This window comes from Rhamphochromis sp. 'chilingali' (genome assembly GCF_963969265.1).
Source record: "Rhamphochromis sp. 'chilingali' genome assembly, chromosome: 2".
Lineage (NCBI taxonomy): Eukaryota > Metazoa > Chordata > Actinopteri > Cichliformes > Cichlidae > Rhamphochromis > Rhamphochromis sp. 'chilingali'.
The window spans coordinates 22,104,526-22,123,908 of record NC_137930.1 but is presented as its reverse complement, the minus strand read 5'-3'; the positions used below and the strand labels follow the sequence as shown (position 1 = coordinate 22,123,908).

Sequence of the window (19,383 nt, the reverse complement as noted above, 5' to 3'; positions counted from 1 at the left end):
GTACACAGTCATACACAGTACGATATGCAGTGAAATGCTTAGACAACTGCTCATGACCTAAAGAAAAAAAAAGGAAAAGGCTATGAATAAGATAGGAAATAAATATGAAAAATTAAAAAGGGTAAATTTAACTAGGAAGGAATAAAATATAAAAAAAATTAAGGTTATAAATGAAATAACTGTACAACAAAATACACAGTATAGAACTATATAAGAATGTATGAAGTAATATAAATAAATAAATAAATATATACACAATAACAGCAGCTGTACAAGGACTAACTGGAAATGAAGAATATAGTGACCAGTGTTGTGCAATCCACATTATTTAGTGTCTTGTGCAGTGCGAATATGCTTAAAGTGATTTAAGTGATGAAGTGAAAACAATGTCCAGAATGTCCAGTGTGTGTGTAAGAACCATATGTGTGGGTCAGTACTGTGTGGTGGTGTGATTGAGAGACCGTATCGCCTGCGGGAAGAAGCTCCTCCTCAGTCTCTCTGTGTTGGTCTTCAGGGAGCGGAATCGCTTTCCTAACCTCAACAGAGAGAACAGTCTGTTGTTGGGATGGCTGAGGTCCTTCACGATCTTCCTGGCCTTGGTCCAGCACCGCCTGCTGTAGATTGAGTGCAGGTCAGGGAGCTCAGAGCGGATGGTGCGCTCAGCTGACCGCACAACCCTCTGTAGAGCTCGTCTGTCCTGCATGGTGCTGTTCCCGAACCAGGTTAAGATGTTTCCCGCCAGGATGCTCTCTATGGTGCACGAGTAAAAGTTCCTGAGCACCTTGGAGGGCAGTTGGAAGTCTCTCAAGCGTCTGAGGTGGTAGAGACGCTGACGGGCCTTTTTCACCACGGTGTTGATGTGACAGGACCATGACAGGTCCTGCGTGATGTGAACTCCGAGGTATTTGAAGCTGTCCACTCTCTCCACTGGGCACTCGTTGATGACAGGGGTCTGGTAGTTCCTCTCCTGCTTAGTGCTGAAGTCCACTATCAGCTCCTTTGTCTTACTGACATTTAGGAGGTTGTTCCTCTGGCACCAGTTCTCCAGATTCCTAATCTCCTTCAGGTAGGCCGTCTCGTTGTAATCAGAGATCAGGCCCACCACGACGGTGTCGTCAGCAAACTTGATGATGGTGGTGGAGCTGGTAGTGGCCACACAGTCATATGTGTACAGAGAGTACAGCAGGGGGCTCAGAACACACCCCTGGGGGGCTCCAGTGCTGAGAGTGGTGGAGGCTGAGACATGTCCGCCCATCCTTACTGCCTGTGGTCTACCAGTTAGGAAGTTGGAGATCCACTGACACATAGATGAGCTGAGTCCCAGATGCTCCAGCTTGGTGGTGAGTGTGGAGGGAATTATGGTATTAAATGCAGAGCTGTAGTCTATGAAGAGCATTTTAACATAATTCCCCCTTCTAGTGTCCAAGTGAGTGAGTGATGTGTGGAGGAGATGAGAGATGGCATCGTCTGTGGAACGATTTGGACGGTAAGCGAACTGTAGTGGGTCCAGTGTGTCTGGTAGTGAAGAAATGATGAAGTCTCTGACCAGGCGTTCAAAACACTTCATCACTACTGAGGTGAGGGCTACAGGGCAATAGTCATTGAGAGAAGCAGGGTGGGGTTTCTTCGGGACAGGAACAATGATGGACTCTTTGAAGCATGTGGGGATCACTGACTGAGATAAAGAGATGTTGAATATCTCAGTGAACACAGGAGCTAGCTGGTATGCGCAGTCTCTGAGGATATGACCTGGGATGCCGTCTGGTCCTGCTGCTTTCCTGGTGTTCACTCTCTTGAAGGCTCTCCTCACATCATGCTCGGAGATGACGAGCACGTTTCCGGTGCTGCCAGTATCTTCCTGTCTGCAGCCGTTAGCGCCGCTAGCACTAGCATCGTTGGAGTCCTTAGCTGCAGCCTCGAAGCGAGCATAGAAAGTGTTCAACTCGTCTGCCAGAGTCACGGCCGCGTTCGTCATACCGGTTGTTGGGGCTTTATAGTCCGTTATTGTCCTTAGTCCCCGCCACAGGCTCCTAGAGTCACTCTGTTGGAGTTGTGACTCTAGTTTCCTCCCGTAGCGCTGCTTCGCCTCTTTATATGACGCGGCTTTGTACGGGTCCATGTCCCCCGTCATGAGTCCCGTGTTGTAGGCAGCGGTGCGGGATCTCAGAGCGTCGCGGATGGTTTTATCCACCCACGGCTTCTGGTTGGGAAACGTTGTGATAGTCTTTGTCTCCACGGTATCATCCGCTAGTTTCCCAATGAATCCCACAACCGCTTCCGTAAACACGTTGACATCATCATCGGAGCTGTTTCTGAACATGCCCCAGTCTGCGTCATCGAGTGCATCCTGTAACGCGGCCACCGATTAATCCGTCCAGCGCGCGACCTTCCTCTGAACCGGAACTTCCTGTTTCAGCCTTTGTTTGTATTTTGGCATGAGGAAGATGGCGGCGTGATCGGATTTGCCAAACGGAGGGCGAGATTGTGCCTTGTAGCCATCCTTGACCGTAGTGTAGCAGTGGTCCAGTGTCCTTTCACCTCTGGTGGGGCAGGTGATGTGTCGATAAAAGTTCGGTGCTGCGCGTTTGAGGTTGGCGCTATTAAAGTCCCCCGTCACAATAAGCGCAGCGTCCCGGTGTTGTGTCTGGTGCTGTGTGAGTGCCTCATGCAGCTCGCATAAGGTGGTGACCGTGTCCGCTTGTGGTGGAATATAAACGGCACTTACAATGACCGATGTAAATTCCCGAGGTAGATAAAAAGGACGACACATGATGGACAGTAGTTCCAGATTTGGTGTGCAGGAGCGTGTGAGAGGAACAACGTTCGCACTGTTGCGCCAATTGTTGTTCACCATTAAACACACGCCGCCTCCCCTTGACTTCCCCGAGTCCCGTGTCCTGTCCATGCGGTGAACCGAGAAGAACTCGGCCGGCTGGATGGCATGGTCCGGCACCGCTGGGTTCAGCCATGTCTCGGTGAAGCAGAGGAGATTGCAGCCCCGAATGTCTCTCTGGAACTTTATCCTGGCCCTGAGGTCATCAAGCTTGTTCTCCAGTGACTGGACGTTGGCGAGCAGGATGCTAGGCAGAGGTGTGCGGTGTGCACGAGCTCTCAGCCTGTTCCTGACGCCGGCTCGCTTACCTCTAGGCCGCCGCCGCTTCCCTTTGTTCTCCCTCAAGATCTCACTCGGCCAGCTCGGATCCGGAGTTAAAAACTTCGAATTGTGAGTACATTGTATACCAATAGAAACAAGAGTGTCACTGTCATACCTAATGTACCCAATGGTGATGATTTTGCCGATTTAGAAACGCTGAAAACTAACTTAAAAAACAAAGAAAAAGTGGTCGGAGCAGTCGTGACGGCAGCCGACCTCACCGGCGCCATCTTACATGTATGTGTTTGTGTGCATTTTAGTGTGTGTCCGGACGCGTGCTTATGAGCACAGTATGTGCTCGAAATGAAAAGCTAAACCAGGGGTATAGTATACTGTACATGTTACACACCTCAACAGTTTCATTTCCAATTACTTGCGGCTGGAGGAGCCAGAGAGAAAACGTTTTAAATGAGGAAAACAAAAGCAGCCAACGAGGTCTGTGAGTCTTTAGGAAGTTATGCATGATGAGAAATGGAAAGGTTTTAGCGACAGCCTATGTTTAGGGAGCATGACTGTGAAAGGATAATAAAGTGGTAACTTGAGTCATGATATTATCTGACATTCATTTTAAGTAATTTTCAAAGGATTTTTAGCTGTTATTTGTCCCAACGTATATATACATAGGCAGATATTATAGTTCCAAGTATAATTAAAGTTATCTATTGCCCAGCTATCAGACAGCAGGAAGTGTTGCATCATGTATGTGTCTACTGACCTTCACTGTAGCACTTGATCAAGGAGGGAAGGTGAAGGCACAGATGACTGATTATCCAGATACAACGATACAGTGTCTAGTAGTCAACAGTGCCTGTCATCCGACATGACACTGAAGCTGGATTGATGGAGATAATAGAAATGCTGTGTGAAACCATCCTGAAAACATACCTCTTGCTATTATAAAGGACAAGAAAAATGCGTTTGCATGCATGCTGGGAGTAAAAAATGACCGATTTAAATATCTAAACCTGCATTTATGGTATTCAGTATAGAGTATACACTGTACAGGGAGTGCAGAATTATTAGGCAAGTTGTATTTTTGAGGAATAATGTTATTATTGAACAACAACCATGTTCTCAATGAAGCCAAAAAACTCATTAATATCAAAGCTGAATGTTTTTGGAAGTAGTTTTTAGTTTGTTTTTAGTTTTAGCTATTTTAGGGGGATATCTGTGTGTGCAGGTGACTATTACTGTGCATAATTATTAGGCAACTTAACAAAAAACAAATATATACCCATTTCAATTATTTATTTTTACCAGTGACACCAATATAACATCTCCACATTCACAAATATACATTTCTGACATTCAAAAACAAAACAAAAACAAATCAGCGACCAATATAGCCACCTTTCTTTGCAAGGACACTCAAAAGCCTGCCATCCATGGATTCTGTCAGTGTTTTGATCTGTTCACCATCAACATTGCGTGCAGCAGCAACCACAGCCTCCCAGACACTGTTCAGAGAGGTGTACTGTTTTCCCTCCTTGTAAATCTCACATTTGATGATGGACCACAGGTTCTCAATGGGGTTCAGATCAGGTGAACAAGGAGGCCATGTCATTAGTTTTTCTTCTTTTATACCCTTTCTTGCCAGCCACGCTGTGGAGTACTTGGACGCGTGTGATGGAGCATTGTCCTGCATGAAAATCATGTTTTTCTTGAAGGATGCAGACTTCTTCCTGTACTACTGCTTGAAGAAGGTGTCTTCCAGAAACTGGCAGTAGGACTGGGAGTTGAGCTTGACTCCATCCTCAACCCGAAAAGGCCCCACAAGCTCATCTTTGATGATACCAGCCCAAACCAGTACTCCACCTCCACCTTGCTGGCGTCTGAGTCGGACTGGAGCTCTCTGCCCTTTACCAATCCAGCCACGGGCCCATCCATCTGGCCCATCAAGACTCACTCTCATTTCATCAGTCCATAAAACCTTAGAAAAACCAGTCTTGAGATATTTCTTGGCCCAGTCTTGACGTTTCAGCTTGTGTGTCTTGTTCAGTGGTGGTCGTCTTTCAGCCTTTCTTACCTTGGCCATGTCTCTGAGTATTGCACACCTTGTGCTTTTGGGCATTCCAGTGATGTTGCAGCTCTGAAATATGGCCAAACTGGTGGCAAGTGGCATCTTGGCAGCTGCACGCTTGACTTTTCTCAGTTCATGGGCAGTTATTTTGCGCCTTGGTTTTTCCACACGCTTCTTGCGACCCTGTTGACTATTTTGAATGAAACGCTTGATTGTTCGATGATCACGCTTCAGAAGCTTTGCAATTTTGAGACTGCTGCATCCCTCTGCAAGATATCTCACTATTTTTGACTTTTCTGAGCCTTGTCAAGTCCTTCTTTTGACCCATTTTGCCAAAGGAAAGGACGTTGCCTAATAATTATGCACACCTGATATAGGGTGTTGATGTCATTAGACCACACCCCTTCTCATTACAGAGATGCACATCACCTAATATGCTTAATTGGTAGTAGGCTTTCGAGCCTATACAGCTTGGAGTAACACAACATGCATGAAGAGGATGATGTGGACAAAATACTCATTTGCCTAATAATTCTGCACTCCCTGTATAACATATGTTTATTAATGAAACAAAGTTTTAGTGTTGTTTTTGTTATTGGTATTGTTGCTTGGTATAATAAGTATTTGTTGGCAATTAAACCTTAACTTTATCATTTCTGCCCATAAACCAACAGAAAACAATGCCACCATTCACAGCTTGTATTAGATTCAAGTCAATGTTTCTTCTTATATATATTTTTCCTGTCATCCATATCAGTCAGTTTTTCAATGTTGTAATATTTGGTAGCCCTGTGAGTGGTCTATCTATCTATCTATCTATCTATCTATCCATCCATCCATCCATCCATCCATCCATCGGGGTCTGGCCATTTTACTTGTCTTTTTTTTTTTTTACATCCAAGTAAACATCGCAAGTGCACTTATAGTTATGTTTTTATATGCTAAACAAGTCCTTCAGTCTCAAAAACTATATGTATGCTTGCTTGGGTATAAGTGTGCTATATTTTACATTAGTTATAGAAATGGAAAGCTTCTTTGAAGAGCACCTTTCATTCTACTTCTGGATGGATGTGATTGCCCTGAGGAGATACAACAAACGCGCATGCTGTCATTGATTAAATAATCTTCTATAAAGGACAGATGAAAAGAGAAATGGATGCAGAAAGATGAGAGCAGAGCTAGACTCTAGTGCTAATAAAGCCAAAATGCTCAGCATACTTGGATTTGAATGAGTAAATATAATGTGCAGATGCAGACCTATGAAATACCTAAGTGCACACACTAAGATTTCACAAATACATGCGTGCAGCTCCATCTCTGGCATCTTCCTGTGTACTCACTGCGTTGAGTGTCTGGAACTCTAATACATTATGCATTAGCCCTCAACACGTCCTTGACCAGGGTTACATAAATTTCACATACATTACAGATGTAATCCATTCTAATGAGCTTAGACTTTATCTACTTGGGCATGAAAAACACAAGGGAATTAGGACACTCAAGGCAAGATAAATATCATCATGCTGCATACTTAGCATTTGTTGGTAAAGTTTTAATGTCAGCAAATGTAGGTGTAAAACCATACAGGGTGATTGTATACACACTGCAGCACACTGCAGTGGCAGCTGGTGATTTTCCTGAATGGGGCAAAAGACATTAAGGACCTTTGCTTACATAGTAGAAATGCTGTTGCCTCATATGCTGAGCTCTGATGTAAGAACTTTTGTTACTATTATTTGAGTAATTTACTCAAGAAATTAACCACACACCTTTGCTCAGCTTGACTAGTTCCTCTCTTTCCCTACAGCACAGAAAGAAGACTTACAAAATAATGTGGAATATACATTAACTCCCATTTTATTTATAACATGATGAAAACATAGTTTCAGCTCCTTTCGGTGCTTTTAGGCCAACCAAAAGTTAAAGCAAAGTAAGGATGAAATGTTTTACAGAAAAAACCTACCGTATAATTGATCTATTGATTCTGTCTTGTTTTCTTTCGATTTTTCATTTAAAGTGTGGAATAAAGTTGGATAGCTTTTATATAATTATTGTGATGAATGCAAACAGTGACAATCTCTGTTACACACTTGTATTTCTACGTGGCCTCTTCACTGACAGTGCTGCCGGTTTCTTGTTAATTCCATTGTTTACGCAGTTTCAATATGACAACTTTACAAATTTATGGGAATAGCATGTCTATCATTTTATAGCAAAACATTCTCCTGCGGAGGGACTCAAATACTGCCAAAGGCACTGACATCTCCGACACGGTACACTCTGGTGTCTATGCCCTTACTGACAAGCGGTATCAATATTGAACATAAAGAGCCATGTTTATACTGTTTATAAATGAGAAAAAGTCCACATGAAAAACACAGGGTCGTGAGTGGTGGTGTAAATCTCATGACTCTGAACCAGACGACATCGACTGTTTCAGCTTTATTTTATTTTATTTTTTTTTTTAGCTTACTTTAACTTTTGGGTTTATGTCACAAAATACAACTAAAAGTTAGCACATGTTATGTTAATCAGTAAAACATCAAGATAGAGATCTCATTGTAATGTCTTCTATATACACCTGCACTTTTTCCACTGTTGAAGTACTTACCACTTTAAAAAAAAATGCTAAAAACAAGGGTTAAGGCTTAATGGTTAGACGTCAGTGTCTGCATATTTGTATGCACCAACCTGTGTCCTGATCACAAATCTGCTCACAGGGTTCAGTGGTCCTCTGGCCGCAGTAATCCTGGACCCATTGTGTGGATGAATTGGTCTGATAGTAGAGAGTTAGCTTTGCTGGATTTAACCAATTAGAAACATCCAAGAAACTGCCCATGCTCACCACAAAACTACTTCCTGAAAAAAAGAAAAACAAAACAAAACAGGAGCCAATTATTTTGCATGAAAAAAAGGCAAAAATAAACAAACAAACCACAGAAAAGTAGAACAGATGTGATTGTGTTGTATTTATGCTCTAGGTTTGAGGTTCTATTGCAAAATCAATTGGAAAGTAGCTAAATCTTTTGTTTTCACTGTAATTTCATTTCCCATCTGACCAGACTGAATTTAAATGAGAAAATTAAGACCTATAATGTGTATAGATTGGGTGTTGTTGGTAATTGCAGTAGAGGGGCTAAAAGGGTTTCACGAGTCAATCAGTAAACGCTATGCTTAATGACGCTGACTTACCTTTCTTTCTTACTGCTCTCAGACCAATCGTTAAACTCCAATCACCGAACTAGATTATCTCTAATTGATGCCAATGAGTTTTGGTTCCAAAGGGAGCTGTGCGAAGGCTTTCTGGATTCTTATACAGCTATATTATGGGTCATGGACGGTACATTTGCAGAAGCATTAACAGTATATATTTCTTTGTCCAGGTGAATTCAAAATGTATTAGAACATCTATATATTAAAACAAAACAAACAGGTTCGGTACAGCTAGATGAACTGCATCAGATGGATGTGTGCAAGTCCTTTGTGCTGTGGTAAAATATACAGCTCATATGAGAATAACAAATAATGTTTCGCCTTTACATTCTGTAACAAACAAAGCAATGACATCCCAAAACTCATCTGTTCTCTCTCTGTTATTTATTTTACCCTTTTAACATTTTGGTCCTGACAGAATACACTGCCATTTGTTTCCTCCTACACATGAAAAGTCATCAGCTGCTTCTTTTCATTTGACAGAAAAACACTGCCACAGTACAGTGTGACCAACACAAAGCCTTCAACAAATGTACTTGGTTTTCCCTAAAAATTAAGTACCAAACCATGTGTTAGCATTCAATCTTATCGAGACCAATGACCTGCATGTTTTTGTCTGTTACATTTGATAGCTTGTCAGATGATCCCACATTGTTTATTGGTTTAAGTGTCTGGCGTAAAACACATTTTGAATCAATCAATATGTTTTGAACATTTTCAATTAATAAGTGCAAAATTCTGTATAAGTCATAGCAAAATAACCATGGTAACAATCTTCAATAGATATGAAAGATCGCTGGTGTTCTTGAAAGTAAAGTGTTCAGTACCCAGCAAAATGCCAGAAGCCCAAAATAAATCGCTAAAAGCCTTTACGAGGTCAAAGTGACCAAAGGTAAGCATGACAAGGCCCCTTTCTGCCAGTAGGTCTCATTTACAGTGATACTGGCAGAAGTAAATTCTTCTGCTAACATGCTGAGGAGAGAGCTGATATGCAGCCTTCTCTGAGTCCTGTAAAGAAATCCCACTTGGGGAGTAGGAGCATTGTTCACTTAGCTCTGCATATTATGATTCAAATGCAGAAGAATGGGGAGAAAAAGAAAGCATTGTATATCAGTGTCAATGCGGTAATCAAAATAATGACAGTAATAATGAATGGGTGCAACAAAAAATTTCATTGACTTATTGACACATATAATTTTGTGTTATTTTTCGTTAATAAGTTGTTTGTGCTTTCCTCTATTGTATACTGCTGTATTATTTCAATTATCTACACAATGTCATGTTTTTGATAATTGAGTTACATGACTGGGTATCTAATTGATAAGATTCTTTGACAGACAGTCACATTTAAAATATGACTATTTTTGCAAATATAATTAAGGTATTTACACCATGACTCTAAAGTGAATGTCAGTTAACAGAAAAGCAACACTGGAGTAATTACAATATAAAAACATAAGAATATGTCGGTACACTTAATTCCACTACTAGTTGATTTTGAGCTGCGTATCTCACAATGTTGGCTAAATGATCTGAGTCTTCTTAATCTGCTGCTCCAGTTTTCCTTTCTTGTTACCTGCCTGTAAATAAACTTCTGTTCTCTCTCTATCTATCTCATTTTTTTCCATTAGGCTCCCATTAGCTGTAGCCTTAGTGATTATTATAAATGCTTTGTAGTTGTTTTTGTTTACCTTTCACTGTCATGGCAACTGGCTGCTCACATTCAGTTTATTCATCATGCTAATGGCTGATATCACCACCTGACTATTCACCTGCATCGTACCAGCATATATTAGATATAGAGCAACTCACGTCCTTTGTGTCAACTTATAAAGTATATAAGCAGACAGAAGAAACAGAGCATTTCGTCTGTCTGCTTGTACGTTTCCTGAAGTGACTTATAGTTATGTGTTGCTTGCCAGTTGGAATTGTTTTGTTTGTTTATCTCTTGGATTTGTTTGTTTGCTCTGACTGCCTGCCTGCTGCCGACTGTATGCATGCCAGACTACAGGGTTAAGCTGCCTTTTACCACATCTGCTCTGCCTCAGGTGTCTGCTTTTCTGTGTCCGAGTTCCAGCACACACAGTTTGTTTGCTGGGGAAAAACAAAACTAGAATCCTAAAACCCTTATCTTAACTCCTTAGAGGTGTACAGTTTATGTTCACCCTGCAGTAAACACACATGCAGTATGGAATGCACAACATGATTTTCCTCGTCCAATATCTTATTCTGTAGTGGGGCTTAAATGCAGTAGTGAGTGTCGCACTACAGCGAAGCTCATGGACTCGGCAAAATTAAAATACACGAGAGCTGGTTTATCATGAATATCTATGATTATTTCATTAAATTCCAAATATGATTTTTGATACCTCGCAGGCTGATCATTAGGCCAAAGGAGGGCTTCAGGGGCATCCAAAAATTTAGATAATTATTGTGTATAACTTGATATTCCTCACTGCTAGTAGCAGTAGAAGGTCAAAAAGGTTACTAAAATAAGTCAATAATCATTCTCCATATTAAATTTGAAAGCGTCCTCGCTGCCAGTGGCAGAGATTTACACTACACTATGTGTGTTATGGAGAGGGAGAAAAAGACAACATTATAGACACTCAAAAAAACCGTGATTATTTTGTAATACATTTTTTGAGTAATTGCCCCACAAAGCTCAGAAGTAAGTGGACAAACTTCATTGTTTTTAATCCTCGAGTCATTGACAGGCGACAGGTTCCTATTTTGTGCCAAGTCTTTATTATGGCCACCTTTTGTTGCTGTTTGTATATGGATACGACAGCCTTACATTTTGTCAGCAGTAACAAAAAAGCATCTTGTTGTAAGCGCTCTGAAACATCACGCCATCTTTACACATTGACAATTATTTGCCTCTTTCCTTGAGCACTTTTCACTTGGCTAGACCTTACTGTGGCTTTTATCTGCTTAATTTGACATGAAATAAGAGGAAGCAGCTTTTGTTCATTAGGCAATTACCCAACTACTTTAGAATATGAAAATAGGGCCCTATGTGATAATTTTGTTAATCACGTTAAATGAAAACCGATAGTCTGCACTCTAATCACATCTTGATTCTTTCACTTCATATCCACTGTGGTGGTATACAGAGGGAAAAAACAAACTGCGTCAATGTCAAAATACTCTAACGGTATGTTTATTTTACTGTAGATATCCAATAGTTACAGAATATATATTTTATGCACGCCTCCGTTTTCATGAAGTGTCCACGGGCACACAAATTCTGAGAGCGTGGGAGGACAAGAAATGAGACCTCAATGGCAGAAATGCCTTTTTGACTGATATGTGAAATCTTTCAGAGATGTATCAATCATTAGTTAAATTGCCTCAGCTCTTCACTCTCTCTTACTTCACTTAGTTCCTTGTACATATTCAAGTTTTCTCTCTTCTCCTAGTAAGGTTTGTTTTGCAGTATCGTGTCAACACACAGACCCAATTTACAATTAGCTCACTGTCAACAAGGAATTTTAAACAGATTAAATAATACTCTAAGCTGTTGCATGGGTCTGTTGCTTACAAACTCCATTTTTGTGAATTTAAACTTCTTTTGTCAACAACAAATGTTTTTGTGTCCCCATGTGAGCATATAAATTGACAGGAAACGGTATCAACTCCTTATTGACAGAGAAGTTCTTTATATTCGATTTCACTGACTATTTATTTAGTTTTTATTTTTTTTGGAAAGCATACTTTCTGTCTGTGAAGCCAGCTTCTAATATGGCACTGATACAGCAGAAATATATCTTGGAGTTCTTATGCAACATTAGATGAATATGCATTGTTTGTATCCGGCTAACTGAATAGATAAAAACAATAGGTTAATATTTTAATCTACAGCATGCAGTCACATGAAAAAGGGGCTAAATACTAAAAGCTCAGTTGAAAAACGAAAAATAATAATAGCCATAGTGTGTGCACAATGCTCTTCATCACTTTAATGGCTTTAAATGTCACTCAGTTTTTTGTGGTGATAATCAATCTTTTTTTCTTCCATTGCGAGCTTTCAGCGCGTGGGCTTTATTGTTCTGATTTTTGTTCATTTTTCAGTTCTAGAACATGATTTTCTCTTTTGTTGGATGAATGTTCATCTTTTGTACCTTATCAGTCGTGGAAAGGGGGCACTGAAACTGAAAGGCATTGAAATTGAAAACCACAAATCACGGTTGAGGGGGTGGGGAGTTTAATGCAGGCCATGTGAAAACAGAAACGGAGAATGTTGAGCTAGCCCCGGTCCATTAGCTGTTCCTCCTAACAACAAAGACTAAACTAATGACATAATACGTTTCAGTGCTCAACAACAACATGCAACTCGACAGTTATCTCTACAGTACGCTGCTCGACTGACAACTGTAACCAGTTATTGTTGGAAACAAACAAAACAATAAGATGCTATACTATCTGGGATAATGGCTATTATGATAACATGCTCCACAAATCTAGCATATCGCTTGTATTAGATGTTTTCAAACTGCTGCTTGGGCTAAATAACCACACTGCATCTTAGTAACATTTTGATGGGTTTAATGTAAGTATAATAAATCCTTGCATCTTCATCTCCATGTTTGATTTTAGTATTTGCGGGTTTCCAGTCAGCAAACAGATCTGTGTAAATTGGACCCAGGAGTTCTGTGAGCTGTCAGATCTACTAAGATTTTCATATCATATCATGTAATTTGAATCAAAATGAAAGAGTGCATAAAAACAGTGATGTGTAGTGAAGTCAGTTTCCAGCAAAAGTAAACACTTTTTGATGCTTTACTCGTTAAATGTTCTGCCAAGGTCTAATAAATGCCCTGCACTTACCATCCGCAACAAAATGCTCTGGCACATGGAGGGTGACCTTAACAGTGAGGGGGCAGGAATCCTGCGTAGCATAGACAATGGCAATGACACATGTGCTGATAGTAATCAGTGTCAAGGTGACCTTATTTAGAGGACTGTGTGGATGGCCTAAAGGGAGAGAAAGAGAAAAAAGTAAAGGTAGACAGTTTAACAGTGGCCCTTTTGTTTTTATTAGAGTCTTAAACAGGTGACAGGACCATAATACACACAGCCACACAAACGTTTAACAAAATCATCTCGTTTTGCACTGTCCTTTGCTGAAAAGCCCTCCTCAAAGCCTTGAGAATGCAATTCATTGTACTGCTGATTTATGAATCCAACCCTGTTTCAAGTTTGGCCTGTGTAGATATGACTTGGGTTAACACTGCTTCTGCACACCCCAGAATCATTTGCCAGTATGATATATGATCTTATTGCTACTGACAGGGTTATAGATTGGTTGTTTTGGTTGCCCTTTGGCTCTGCCAGGGATCTTATTTCCAAGCTAAGGTATAGGAAATGAAATTAGCCGCTTAACCTCTGTCTACAGATATTTATCATGGGAGAGAAGTTGGCATGTTAAACGGAAGCTTACTGGGATGTGTGTAGGATAAGGTGATGATAGAGTAGCTTTGGAAACACTGCTCTAATGCGTTGAACAACCTGAAAATAACTCTTGTACTTTTTTAAACCAGTCACAAGAAAACATCACGTAATATTTCAGAATCTGCAGGCTTCAGAACTGCGTGAATAGCTTCTAGGAAGGGAGCTTCCCAGTGTGTATCCTGCGCTCTGCAGGTTTGTTGCAAAAGTCAATAGAAATGGTACAACTGCTTATGGAAGTCTGTTCTCTGCAGTAGAACTCATCACACTGTTTTGTTCAAATAAATAAATAAATGAATACATTTGTTTATATATTTATTAATTTCAATGCCCAATAGCTTCCACAATGGGAATCGACTAATGCTCTGTGTGCTAGTTAGAGGTATGTTACTACATCATTTAGTACCACTGAAAAACACAGCCGTGTACAATTGTTCTGTGAATGCCAATTTCAGCTTTCCCCATATAACGTTTGACTGATCACATTCGCAGTGTTCAAATGGTCAAACAGACTGAAATAAAACAAAGCAATATCATAGAAAAGAAAGTTTCACCAGTATTCCCCTGTGGAAAGGCACTTTAATCTTGACAGAAGCTCGGAGGTAGTGAAATGCAGCTCAAGGCCAAACAAGGAGACAAAGTTAGGGTAATGGATTGACCCACACCGACTTGCACGTCTTACTCACTGTGATGGCTTTGTGAAGGGATAGAAACAATGGTTGTCTACAGAAATAGTGGCTGAGCAGCTAATGTCAGTGGGGTGCGGGTGGTGTCACTGGGCTTGTGAAGGGTTCCCTCAATTACTATAAAAGCTTACTGAGTAGACAAAAGCATGCGCACTCACGATGGCAAACACTTACATTATGGTCACAAACCAAGCATCCTTTCTGTGCTCAAACACACGCATAAAGTCACATGTAAATTTTAACTGAATGCACAAATACAAGGAGTGCACTAAACTCTTTATGTTTACTCTCATTCGCCTCCCCTCTGTCCATCATCTAATGAAAGAGCTACCTTTTTATACAGGCTGTAACTTTAACACAGGTCATGGCCATGGATTTTATTTTCCTCCAAGCTGTAAGGCCACAAAGACTTGATAATAAAATCTGTCAGACCAAGATGTCAGTTAAAGTAAAGACGCCTGTTCTAGGGCATTTACACTCACAGGCAATTAACCATTTTCAGAACAGTTGTGGTTAATTGCATGTTCACACTGGACCATTCTGTGTTTAAATGTATGTAAACAGGAAATGTAATGGTAGGAAATGAAGTGACAGAAGGCTACAGAGCCAATTACAGGGGTAGGTTCATTCAATTCGTTCAATTCGTTCTTGTCCTTCATTCCGAAAAACGTTGCAATTATCTAAGACCATATGCACATGCTTGATATCTGAAATCTACCCAGCTGCTGTCTCCAATGTACAGAAAAATAGAGACATTTAATTGGAGAATCCGCTTTTAGATGAATTATATATCTGCAGTTCTATAGAGTTAAGAAGTTTTGTTTGTTTTCAAATCGTACATTTCCTCTCTTTTATACTTCTAATAGAAATCGCAATTGGAAAATTGCTTTTCTAATTGCTTTTAGATCCTATTCCCACACCAGAGGGCTTACAACCAAATTAATAAGATTATAAAGTGGTGTGTGATTTATTGTCCTCTTGACCTAGTGTTGTTTAGGTGAACTGCAGACACAGGGTTTAAAAACATCATGATTTTCATCATTTTTGTCAGCTACTTTATAGATATACACAGACTATGTAATTCATATACACACAAATCCAAACTCTTCACTATCACATATCACTATGGGAGAGGAAGTTGAAAATCATGCATTCAAGTTATGTGACTCAGCTTAGGTCATCACAAAACTCCCATTGACATCAGCTCATATGTCTGCTTTGAATGTCATTGAGCTGTGGAACAGCACTCCCAGCCCCACTGGGAACATACATGACCCCTTCCTACTTCCAGCTATGCTGACAATTCCGGAAATGACTAGCCTCATTTGACTCAGCTTTAATGTTCTCTCCCATCATTCCCTCTTATATTCAAATGGGATAAGGCTGGCGTTCATTTGTTTTTGTATTATACTCCCTTTTGACTTTAATGTCTTCTCAGCAGCGCGCAGTGGCTAAGAGGGTCTCCTGCTGAGTAAGTTAATGTGTAAAAAATGTACGACATTTATTATAATACACCTGAGTTTCTTCCCACCTTTGCTGCGCCTTCGTCCTCTGTGCTGCTCTGTGTAAAACTTCATTTGGTTGTCATCTTCAGGCTCTGATCCCGATTCCCCTTGAGGACCAAACACACCTCCAGCCTCTGGTGGTGAAATGTAAAGACAAACAAAGGCAAAAATAAATCTAATTAGAATCATAATTCAGTTGATTGTTTGTTTTTCAGATATAGAAAATATAATGTAGTCGGGGTACAAGCAGTTATTCAACCTTTGGGTGTTGTGTATATAGAGCAGGACATAATATATTTTTACAATATGGACACAACAGTACACAGATTTTTAACTAATCAAATTTCCACTTCTTACCACCTTTGCTGCCACTCGTGGTTTGATCTGTTGGTGAGTTGTCAAGTGTTAAAAAGACTTTGGAGCTCAATTTTCTAATCATATTAGGTAAAGTGTGTGCATATTTGCATGTCTGACTCTGAGTTAGAGTGACAGCAAGAGCAGGGCTGTGAGTTAAGAGGCTTTGTTTATTACTGCTTTGGCACTGCAACATCAAAATACACACACGCACACGCACGCACGCACACGCACACGCGCACACACACACACACACACACACACACACACACACACACACGAGGGCTGACACACAGTGATAACAGTCAGGGATTTGCAAAGTGTAAAACCACTGAAGGATAACATAACATAAAATATCTGTAAATGGCTTCAAACTACAGTCTCAAACCAGATTAAAAAATGTCCAGTAGACGGTTTATGTTAAATATCTTTATTATTGTACCACGCACATTCTTTCATGTATCATTTAGGTTTAGTCATAAAAACGATCTTATGCTAATAAGATCCAGATTTCCTCATGGTTATACATATGTTTTGCTTGCATTACCCAGAGGATCACAGTGATTACACTTCCTAATCTCCTGGAGTAGAAAAAGAATAAAGGACAGAGTGAAAATCAGTGCTTGTGATGACCATAAATACACATCTAAGAAAAAACGTTTCACTCGATGACTACGAGTTAAAACAAAGACAAAGAACAAAATTAGGATAAGTGCATTATGTCAATACACTTATTTTTATGATACATGAGGACAGCTGATAATGACACAATGACAAAAGCATTTACTTTTCTGCAAGAGACAAAAGCTTTATCCCCACAGGAATATGACTTTTAAGTCATATTCAAGCATTCATAATTGTTTCATTCCTGGTATATCATTAAGAAAATGCAGTGCAACGTGGATGAAGGGGGTACTTAGAGTAAAATAGTTCTTGGCCAGCATGTGGTGTAGGGCTGAACGATATATCGCATTTGCGATAATATCGCGACATGATCAAGTGCAATTTTCTAACCGCAAAGGCTGCGATTATACTGCGATTATATTATACAATTCATGGGCTGCATCCTCCTGAGGCCGCATTTGTAGACCGATTATGTCACAGCGACGTGCCGAAGGCTGTCCAAATTACTACCATATCCCAGAATTCATAGCGCAGCCCAGCCAAACTCCAGTTTCCAGCAATGGCGGCCGCTACTAAGTTTTAAAATTACTCATACTAATCTTTCTGGGTCACAAAATAAACTTTTAACATATTTTCAGGCGAGAAAGTAGTTGTGTAAACATCAAATATCTGCTCGGTTTATCAAGATATCCCATATTTGCAAAAGTGCTTCGACGTTTTCAGAGGCGTCTGCTACCCACCAGCTCGACAGCTAGCCGGGAGCTCGAGGGTTACTGATGCGGCCGAGAACGGCACAACTCCCGGCACATCATTTTCAGATCACCGCGGAGTTTCGCTGCTCGGGTTAAACGTAATATATAAGTCACTTAGACAACCTAAAAATGTTATTGTTGGGCTTTTTTCAGTGTTTTGTTTGTTCGTGAGTAAATCGGTTTGGCTGAGATTAAAGTTATTAGATTAGATAAAATAAAACTTTATTAATCCCCCGGGTGGGTTCCTCCTTGGTTTTCACACAGCTGACTAAACGTCAAACAGAAAACTTATTAAACAGAAGTATGAGACAGTCGAGAATTTACACCAGTGTCTGGTTATATTTTAGATAGCAAGAAGCAGACGGCCGAGTTTATTAAACTCCACCGAGACAGCGGTGACGCTAATCAGAACTAGACCGTCCAATTTCACGCCTTTAAACTTTAAAGGCGTGTTTGTGTGTGTGTTTATACAATTGCTATTATGTTTGCACTTTATGTGTAATGTTACTGACTGCAGAGATCAGTAAGATGTGTGTATTTTTTATTTATTAGTTTTATTTATTTAATATTATTTTTTAATTGAATGACTGTCTAGTAGTTCACAGATGTCGAAAAACTGAGTGTGGTAAAGCCACTGATTTTTTTATGTATATTTCTGCAATCTGCACATTGTACTGACTTTCATTTTAATGTTTACACCAGGGTTCCTTGTCAGCACTTTATGCTCAGATGTTTGTAAGCTAAAAATAAACTATTGTGTATGTTCAAATATACTGTTGTGATTAAAGAAGTTAAATAAAAATGTCAGTCATCAATTCATGCATCACCTCATGTCATCATAACAGAGGTCTGTCTTCCAGGAAAGAACAGTTTAAAATTAATGTAATATAGTATTGGCCATACTATATGATGTATTGCTTGTCTTTGTTTAATAATACAGAAGACAAAGACCTTAAAAAAATAATCGCATATCGCATCGCAATCGCAATATTGGGGCAAAAAAATCGCAATTAGATTATTTTCCATAATCGTTCAGCCCTAATATGGTGACAAATTGATCATTTCGCATAAATCAAGTCAAATGACAGCTCGCTTGTACGTCCCTTACAAAAGTGACCGCAAAATATATATACAAAATTAATTGGATTCATTCCAGTCACAATTTAAGTGTCAGTGTATAAAGTACAAAAGCTTGGTTATTCTGAAAAATTGATGGCTAAGGAAATTGATCAGGGGCTTGGATGCTCTCAATTTAGGGATGTCACATTGTGTTAAGACTAAGCTGGAGGACGGTAAGTTTTTTTTTTCAGAGAGTAAAGTAAGCAAAAGCGAGCAAAAATAAGTAAGATAATAAACTAACACTATTATGAAGATATGGTGAACTCTTCATAGTGAAAAACAAAGTAGACACCACCCACCACAGGCAAATAAAGAGAAAAAAAATAGGCGCAGGAGCAACTCATAAGAAAGTATACAGATCTAACACTGTTTATCATCTTGAAATCTAGTATTTTTTATAGATGTCATTAAGTCCTTATTACAATAAGGTAGATTAAAAAAAATCCTTTCTTCCTTGTTCATTGGACACAGTCAGAATTTCAAGGCAAGTGCTGAGCAATGTCAG

The 19,383-nt window shown here is 39.9% G+C and overlaps 1 protein-coding gene across 1 annotated transcript in view; it reads right to left on the bottom strand.

The window, feature by feature from the left end:
- The window catches only part of astn2 (astrotactin 2), a 302,939-nt gene that overhangs the window by 155,921 nt on the left and 127,635 nt on the right, over window positions 1-19,383 (bottom strand). Inside the window, exons 5-7 of the mRNA XM_080874142.1 lie at window positions 16,056-16,163; window positions 13,218-13,364; window positions 7,866-8,033 (exon numbers count right to left, since the gene is read on the bottom strand). Of these exons, the coding sequence (XP_080730268.1) occupies window positions 7,866-8,033; window positions 13,218-13,364; window positions 16,056-16,163 (423 nt within the window). The remainder of the gene's footprint in view (window positions 1-7,865; window positions 8,034-13,217; window positions 13,365-16,055; window positions 16,164-19,383) is intronic.